General features: G+C 39.6%; 1 protein-coding gene across 1 annotated transcript; it reads right to left on the bottom strand.

The window, feature by feature from the left end:
- Window positions 1-771: 771 nt before the first annotated feature.
- LOC136063824 (uncharacterized) lies at window positions 772-1,458 on the bottom strand. Its single transcript, XM_065764753.1, has one exon. It carries the CDS (start codon window positions 1,456-1,458, stop codon window positions 772-774), a length of 687 nt encoding a protein of 228 aa, XP_065620825.1.
- Window positions 1,459-9,588: the final 8,130 nt, after the last annotated feature.

Raw genomic sequence — 9,588 nt, 5'->3', positions numbered from 1 at the left:
AACAATTCTTCCTTCAAAACTCACCAGAGGAGAATTGTATGGTTCCAAATCATCGGGTTTTAAGTTTAGTCCCCTGTAGAGATTAGGATACATTATCTCTACCGCGCTTCCCTGGTCCACCATAACCCTCTTCATGTCATACCCTTCAATTCTGAGGGTGATCACTAAAGCATCATCATAGGGTTGGATGGTGCCAACCTTGTCTTCATTCGAGAATCCTAACACCAGTTTGGTATCTGATTTAACTCTCTTCGGACCATGACTAAAGTCTCCTGCGGGTAACCAGGCCACCGACATAACCTTGGATGGCGAGGATCCTGTTCTTCCCAGTGCTGCGAAGATGACATTGATAGTTCCTAATGGAGGCTTCAAAGAATCATCTCTTCGGGGCTCCGAGTTTGTCTGACCTCCTCAACCGCTAGAATGATGCAAAAGTTGTTTCAATCGACCTTCGCGGACAAGCTGTTCCAAATGATCCCACAGGCTCCTACAATCCTCTATGGTATGCCCATGGTCCTGATGGTACTGGTAATAGAGGTTATGATTACGCCTCTCAGGGTTTCCCACCATCTTGTTCGGCCACTTGAAGAATGGTTCATTCTTGATCTTTTCTAACACTTGATGTACTGGCTCTTTGAATACAACATTGACAACTTGAAGATTTGCTGATCCTGATTGCCAAGAAAAATCCCTACGCTGCTTGTTATTACCGTATCTATCCAACCTGAAATCTCTCCTCTCTTGGGGGATGACCTTATCTTTTCCCTTTCCCTACTGCTGATCTTCTTCAACTCTTTTATACTTGTCAATACGGTCCATGAGCTGACGCACGTTAGTAACTGGCTTACCAGTTAGGGACTTCCTTAAACCATGTTGAGTAGGGAGGCCAAGCTTGAGCGTATTAAGGGCCACTCCATCACAGTCATCTTCCATCTCATTGAAAATTTCCCAGTACCTATCTGAGTATGTTTTCAAGGTCTCACCTTCTTGCATGCTCAAAGATAACAAAGAAGCTAAGGGCTTAGCCACTCTTCGACAGGTGACAAAACGAGAACCAAATGCTTGAGTGAGTTCTTTGAAGGAGTTAATGGAATCTGCTTTTAGACTGTCAAGCCATCTCATCGCAACTGGTCTAAGACTAGAGGGAAAGACTTTGCACATCAAAGCTTCATCTTTAGAATGGACTGCCATCCTCTGGTTGAAGTGGCTCACATGTTCTACAGGGTCTGTCTTCCCGTTGTAGATAGTGAATGTCAGTTGATGAAAACGGTGAGGAAGTTTTGCCTGTTCGATCCTGCACGTGAAAGGTGATTTGGAGATTTGATTCAAAGCTTTGCTCATAACATCATTCCCTATACCCCCATGTGATGGACTTGGTGGTTGGCGCTCGTGATAGCTCTTCTTCGTAAGAGAAAGACTCACTGACTGGTGTTCTGGTCCTACATCTGTAAGAGACATCCTGCTCATCGTCAGAGTCATCCTCGGAATAACAAGATGTTCGCCTTCTCTTTGCATGGCGTAACTCTCTTTTTAGCTTGTCAATCTCTAGTTGCATGTTCTTACTTTTCTTTGCATGAGACACGTGACTTCCACCATATGACTGGCTTCGATCAGTATGCATAGTGTGTACACTACTTTCACGATCATGGCTCTGCTCCAAGTTAAGAAAAGGATCAACGTGTTGGGATGCTCTAGATTCTGCTAGTTGTTGCCCTGGTTCCGCCATCATCAATCATTGCGTCCACTTTTGCTCAAGCTCTTCCCACAAATGGCACCAATTGTGGGGTCAATTTTTGTGGCCCAAGCCCAAAAGATCTGGAGTTTGAGCCCAATGAACTCAAGACAATGAATTTATAGAGAATGGGTGAAAGAGCTGGGCTAGATATGAATTAAACAACGGCTAGCATGGGATTCAAAGATAAATAAATATAAAGGCACTCATAAAGCTTGACTGAATAAACATCCAAAGAGATAGTTCATAAATTATAATTTTATTTTTGGCCTCTAACAATCTTTTGTACTACAGTTTCGCTTCTTTTATTTTCCTCTCTATTTTTTCTCTCTCCCCCCTTTCTTATGGGGGATTTTTCACATTATATAGTGCCTTTTGGATCATCTTGATCGTACGCTTGTTAGTCATTTGAGCATCTACTTGAGTATATATCCCATTAGACCTCTTCTTTGGTTCTCTGTGAGTGGTGGTGGTTGAGAGTGCACTGTTCAGGGGTTTTCTCCACATTAATGCGGCCAGAAAAGTTGTTGCAATGCATTTAATGTGGTTGTAGCAGCTTTTCCTCCAGATATTTATCCGTTCTTATCATCTCCATACATGCTTGAAGTTTATCCTTATTATTGAAACCGTCAGAAAGGCCACTTGAACCACCCAGGTACTTACTTGACCGAGAATCACCGTATCCGAGGAGATTATACTCTTCGGACCACCGACGCTCTCTTCGGACTATACTCTTCACTCATTTCCAGGTATATTTTGCCCACCTGGGTCCTTTCTCAATCACTTTCTCCTCTTCGGACACGCCCTAGTCTTCGATTAGGGCCTTAGGCCCATTACATAACTCTGGGCTTTTACCCCCACAATAATTATTTTATAGTAAAATTTGTGGAGTAATGTTAGAGATACTAAAATTTGTACTACATAAACCTTACAGGTTGATTTGTTACCAATTACCAAAAAAAAAAAAAACAACTCAAACATTCATTTATCACTAGTTTTTGATCCCATGCATATCCATGGGGTACATTTACGAATAAGCATAACTAAATGCAAAGTTTATGTATAATACATATAATATTTTTATATTTAAAAATATAAAATAGCTACTTATAAAATAAATATAAAGTTTATTTGACACAATTGTAAAAAATAAAAAAAATAAAAAAAATTAAACTGTTATTGTGCAGGGCTAAAACTAAATTAAGAAACAAAGTTTTGGTCACAACTAATTTGTATTATGGGTAAAAACCATGTAAATAAGTTATAGTACTCAATTCATTGGACAGCGTTACAAAGTTCTTCTCACGAACAAGAACAAGAACAAGAACAACTAAGATATTACAAGGATCCTCACTTTTTCTCTCCTCAATTCTTTCTCTTATCTTTTCTCATCCCTCTCTTGCGTGTCCTTCATTTTGCCCTTATCCTCCCTTATGTGTGCTATTCCTGCTTCTCCAAGATGCGCTGTCCCTGCATAGCTGGATAGCTTTTTGTCCCATTAGGCTCCTCCTTTCTCATTTTCTTCGTGAATGGAGACTTTTTGGGGCTTTTTTCATTGTTCAGGCTGTCATCTAGCATTAAATGCAATTGTGCTAGGCAGGTGACCCTCATTAATGTGGAGACTATTGTAGAATCATCAGGAAGCTTCAAAAGGCTTCCTCGGACAATCTCATGTCTTCTAGAATTCTTTTCAGGAGCTCTATTTCTACTAGTTCAACATGGAACTTGACCTTGGACATGGTCCATGGTGGAGTAATCCTTGAATCTGAGGGGACACATCGTCTGGTCCGTGGTTTGAGGCTCGATTCTTTTAGGAAGGCTTATTCTTAAAATGGGTTGGCTTGTAATGTGCTTATCTTTGCCCATGGCCTAATATTGTTTGGGCTTGGGCTCTATAAAACCATGTTCCTACAATAGCCCCCCATGATCTTATTCCTATTAACTTCATGGGATAAGATCATGGCCACATCTTGGGGGTCATTCTGAGATTTTCTATCTGACATTAATGGGAGTGCAGTTGTCAAGGCATTAAATGGGATGTGGACTAGCTCTTCTATTTCCGAACTGTTATGCCACTTGTCAAGATTTGAATGATGGAGACCAAGAGGTGGAGCTTGTAGTGGGGGAAACCTTAGGGAAAAGACATGCTTTTCCCACTCATATTTGGTGCTATTTAAGGCAATGCTTATTTCCCTTTCACCATTTTTGCTTCGTTCCTTCACTTTCTTTGAATATCTTTTACCTTGCGAAGCTCCAACCAAGTTTTGAAACTTCGTTTTATTGTAAGTTCTCTTGTTTTTTGTCCCTTTTTATTTGTTTTTCATTTTTATTTCCTCCACCTTCTTTCATTTTCCTAGAAAAACCATGGGTAAAGTTTCCCAACTAGTTAGTACTGGCCCGAATAGAAGCTTTTAAAGCCAAGTATGGCATTCCCCGAGATGTAGAGATTAGGCCATGTGAGGATGGTGAGGTGGCGAAGAACAGGGGTCATTGGAGTGTGGTCATTCCCTTAGTTGCTTTTGTAGGGGGGCTTCAGATTCCTATGGGTAACCTACTAGTATATTTCCTCAAACACTTTAAATTGTGCTTGGACTAGTATGCCAGAATGTCTTCCAAATAGTCAGATGTGTAGATTAGTTGAATAAGAAATTAGGCCCAAAACTAACCTATCATGACATCAACTACATATACAACTTCCAAACTAGCCTTAAATTAGATACTAGTAAATCTGGCTGGCACCTTAAAGCCAGCCACGGGCCCGTTAGGTTGATCTCTTGCATTCCCGACTCAAATGGATAGACAAATAGAGGTACCTCGTTGTCTCGGGAAACTGGCAGCTTGATAGCCTTCCTTGCCCTACCAATATTTGTAACCCAGGTTCGTAGGGTTTACCCTTTATTTGCTAACTTCTAATTTCTTTCTCTTTTAAAATTTTAACCTTGTGTTAGTGTTTTTTCTTTACAAATCCATACACGATTCAGAAGCAGATCAATCTTATTGAGGTCATCGATCTTAGCAAGATACTTTAGTCTACCATCTATGTTAACGAGGGCAGTCAACTTCGAGCTACCCACCTTATTCTTGGATACGAGCCAATGTATCCTTGCTTTTAAAAAGGCCAAGATCTGAACAAGGCTAGGGATTACCGATTGACCTTCATTGATGATTGCGAGAAGAACTATATCCCATTTGCAAGGCAGACAGAAGTACTTTGAAACAACAAGGGATGTAGTACTTCTCCTCCTCCTTTTACAAACAAAGATCTCAGAGTGTCTATGGCAATACCAAGCACGGAACTAGTTATCCTGGAAGCCCCACCTGGAACCATTCTCACCGTTTTTGAGTTTATTCCTCGTGGATCCTTCAGCCTTGATATGTCTTATCAAAAGGTAGTTCCTGACATCTTGGACCAAGGGCCAAGAAACCTCAGACAATAGCTGCTTCCAAGGTTAAGTGGTCTCGTAGAACTTCAATGTATGAGAACCTATTGAAGAAGAGCAAGGTTTCTCATGCTGAGTTTCCTGTGGATATCCCTGTGGTACTAACTTGGTCTCCCACTCCTCCTCTGCAAGCATCTACCATCGTAGCTTCCGAGGCTAGTGAAGGATCCTCTAAGCCTCACTACCATATATGTGTGAGTTCATCATGGAAGGAGCTCCCCTTCCATCCACCAAAGGTGTCAAGCCATGGGTAGACAGACATGGTTGGAAGGTGGTCGATTGTGTAAGGAGATCTATTTTTCTTCCCACGGACATAAAGATCTAGAAGACAATTGTAGACATCGCATTTTGTACCCCTTATGACTCGAGCCCCTATTCCCTAATGATGTTGGAATTCTAAAGCCCAAGGTTGGTTTAGAGCCCAATCAAATTGAAATTGACTTGAGAAAAGTGTTTTTGGAAAATATAACTCTTTTATGAATCAAATAAGCTACTTTTAGAAAAGAAAGGCCACAAAAACCCCGGGGCATGCATATGGATACATCCGTATGCGCATGCATGCTTAAGCTCTGTGTGTGCATGCTTCATGCACACGTACACATACATGAGTATGCGTGCACATACTAGGGTCTAGAAACTATGGAAGACAAGTTTTCTGCATTTAAAACTTAGTTTTGGAACAAATCCCATGTCATCTGGGAGCCATTCCAAAGCCCTATTTTTTTACTATAAAAAGCCATACATGATACTTTTTCAAAACACACAAAAAAATATGAAGGGAAAACACAGATTCACTAGAAATAGTGAATCAAATGGGGAGTTTTTCACAAAACATCCTCAAGTCAATATTTTTTTGATTGAGACCTTTTCTGGTCTTGATCTTTGAGTTTCAAGGTTTAACTAACTTATTTTAGTTTGGTTGTGACTAGATTACCTGAGGGAAATAGTCAAAATCAAGCCAAGGAGCCTTTGTTTTGGAGGTAAAGGTTCTAGCTCTTATTGCCTCCTTTTCTTTGATTAAATCCATTTTTCTCTTGTCTCTTTCATTTTATATATGTTTAACATGTTTGTTTAGCTTGGGTTTATTTTGTTTTATTGTCTTAAGCATGCTAGGTTGCTAAATTTATTTTTTGTGTTGTTGTGTTGTTGTATTTAGGATTAGGGTTTAGGGTGTGTATGTGTATGTGTACACATGCTTACTACATGTGCACGAATACTTACTGCATGCGCATGAATACTCGAAGTATGCATATGCATACAATTGGGCTGCGTACGTTGGCCCTATATATGCACACGCATACTTATGCCCAAAAACCCTAATCCAAACCTTTTGGCTTCTGTTTCTTTGTTTTATTTGTTTAATATGTCTCTGTTCTATCCTAGTTTAGCTCTCTCTCTCTCTCTCTCTCTATATATATATATATATATGTCTCTATCTCCATGTTTGTTTATTGTTTGTTCTTTACATGATAGATTAGGGTTTATCTTCAATCTTGTTGATGTGCCATGAACGTTTATACAACATGATCACGCATTGATGTATAGGTGTTATGGTGCAGTGAAAGGTGGCAACTCCATTTTTTTCTCCACCACAGTCCACTTGGCCTAGGCGTACTCCCCCCTATTGCGCCCACAATGATGAAGGAAGAAGGAATGCTCTACGCCTTAAAGAGGAATGTAGTGTTTGTAAGTTTCTACCTTTGCATCTTTCCTCTTTTTCTTGATTGTTTCTTCTACTACGGCTGTTTGTCTTTTAAGTACCATTAATCTTTGTCCTTTTTTGCAGACCTACTAAGGCTTCGTGAAGATGGATAGGAGGATATCCAAGGCTACTGAAAAGTAGAAGGAGGCTTCATCCTAACATGAACAATTGATGAAATAGGTGGAGGACTTAATGCTCAAAATGAGGGAATCTGAGGTTGCTTGCACTAAGGTTGAGAGAGAGGTTGCTACTGTAAAGACCAATTTTGATATTGCTTGTAGACATCTAATTTTGTACTCCTTACGACTCGAGCCCCTATTCCTCAATTACGATATTTCTTTGAGGCCCAAGGTTGATTTAGGGCCCAATCTCATAAAATCTTGACTTGAGAAATTATTTATGGAAAATATGAACTTATTTTTGGAAAAGAAAGGAACAAGATACCCTAAGTGAGCGTACCATAATTGCATATGCGCATGCACACTAAAACCATGCATATGCATACTTAAGGTATGTGCACGCATACCCTATGCATGCATCTAGGGTTCTAGAAACTACGAAAGGAAAGATTTTTTCACATAAATTCATGTGGAACGAGTCCCACATTGTCTGGGAGCCACCCCACACCCCTATTTTACCACTATAAAAAGCCATAAAAGCACTTTATCAAAGAGAAAGAAAAACATAGAAGATTCACTAGAAAATAGTGAATCAAAGAGGGAGTTTTTTTACAAAACACCATCAAGTCAAGTTTTATTTGGTTGGGACCTCTTTTGGTCCTGGACTTTGAGTTCTAAAGTTTACTAACCTGTTGGTTTTGGTTGTTGATTAGATTGATTGAGGGGAATGGTTAAATCAAGCTCTAGAGAGTTATTGTGTTAAGGTTGTAAGGTTGGAACTTATCAACTATCTTGTTAACTTTATTTCGTGCCATTTTGCTTGTAATTTAACACTTAGTAACCCTGTATTTAGGTGAGATTATTTTAAGGGTAGTGTGTAAGAAGAGGTGAAGAAAAGCTCAAGTATATGCAAGAAAGCAGGGGTTCGCGGCTAGGACTCGCGGCTGACTCGCAATTGTCAAGCTGCCAAATGTAGGCACGTGAGAAGCACATAGGGAAGCTGAAGGGTCGCGCCAGCTGTCACACTACAGGACAAAAGTCCCAAGCTGGCCAGGCCGTTACATCTCAACTTGAACTCGCGACTTGGACAAGCCACGAGGTCAAGCCGCCAATCAGCCCTGTTTGGCAAAAACTGATTCTTCGTATTCCAAACACACACCACTATATATAGACCCTTATACCTACTAATTTGAGAGAGCTTCTGGAGAGAATTTTTTGAGAGAAACCCTAGAGAAAAACAAGATTGCCTCATCCCCAATCTTTACCTTAGAGACTCTACAAATTCCTCTACTCTCTTTCTCTCCATTGTCATACCCTTGAGAGGCCATTAACCAAATCCTTATCTCACTACACCTACATCTGTGAGAAGGTTCATTTGGTGCTAAGGGAAGCAGTTTGGAAGGAACCAATATACATTGGTTGATGCTATGGTCGAGTAGCGGAATCCGGGAAACTAAAGAAGAAATAGGTTCGGCGTAATCTCGTTGGAGCAGGAAGCTTAGAGGGCTTAGGTACTTGGGTAGATTAGGCTTGGAGGGTCTTTTGCTGTTCATGTATCCCAACTACATTCTTTAGTGGATTATTTGACCGCTTGGAGGGCGGCGAAGAGGTTTTACGTCGAGGACTTCAGTTTCCTCCTCGATAACACATCGTGTGTTGTCCGTGTGTTTGCATCTTCCTTCCCTTTATCTTTGCCTTATATTTACTGCTATGGATGTGTTTATATTTGGCATAGATTAGTTATCAATTCTGTGATTGGCTTATATTCATGTTTTGCACATTAATTGTTTGATTATAAGCTTGAATTGATTTTTTATAATTTGGGGTCTAAACATTCAAGGGTGTTTTATACACATTTTGAACTTTCAAAGGTAAAGGTTCTAACTTTGACTCTTCACTTTATTTTATTTTTATTGTTTGTTCATATGTTTTATTGCTTTAATATGTTTGTGTTAGCTTAGGTCTGTTTTGTGTTTATTTTAGAAGCATGATAGGTTGTTTAGATTCACTAGAAATAGTGAATCAAATGGGGAGTTTTTCACAAAACATCCTCAAGTCAATATTTTTTTGATTGAGACCTTTTCTGGTCTTGATCTTTGAGTTTCAAGGTTTAACTAACTTATTTTAGTTTGGTTGTGACTAGATTACCTGAGGGAAATAGTCAAAATCAAGCCAAGGAGCCTTTGTTTTGGAGGTAAAGGTTCTAGCTCTTATTGCCTCCTTTTCTTTGATTAAATCCATTTTTCTCTTGTCTCTTTCATTTTATATATGTTTAACATGTTTGTTTAGCTTGGGTTTATTTTGTTTTATTGTCTTAAGCATGCTAGGTTGCTAAATTTATTTTTTGTGTTGTTGTGTTGTTGTATTTAGGATTAGGGTTTAGGGTGTGTATGTGTATGTGTACACATGCTTACTACATGTGCACGAATACTTACTGCATGCGCATGAATACTCGAAGTATGCATATGCATACAATTGGGCTGCGTACGTTGGCCCTATATATGCACACGCATACTTATGCCCAAAAACCCTAATCCAAACCTTTTGGCTTCTGTTTCTTTGTTTTATTTGTTTAATATGTCTCTGTTCTATCCT

Source organism: Quercus suber, unplaced genomic scaffold (genome assembly GCF_002906115.3).
Source record: "Quercus suber isolate HL8 unplaced genomic scaffold, Cork oak 2.0 scaffold_582, whole genome shotgun sequence".
Taxonomy (NCBI): domain Eukaryota; kingdom Viridiplantae; phylum Streptophyta; class Magnoliopsida; order Fagales; family Fagaceae; genus Quercus; species Quercus suber.
Note: the sequence above shows the minus strand (reverse complement) of the source record. Positions and strands in the feature narration are given on the sequence as shown.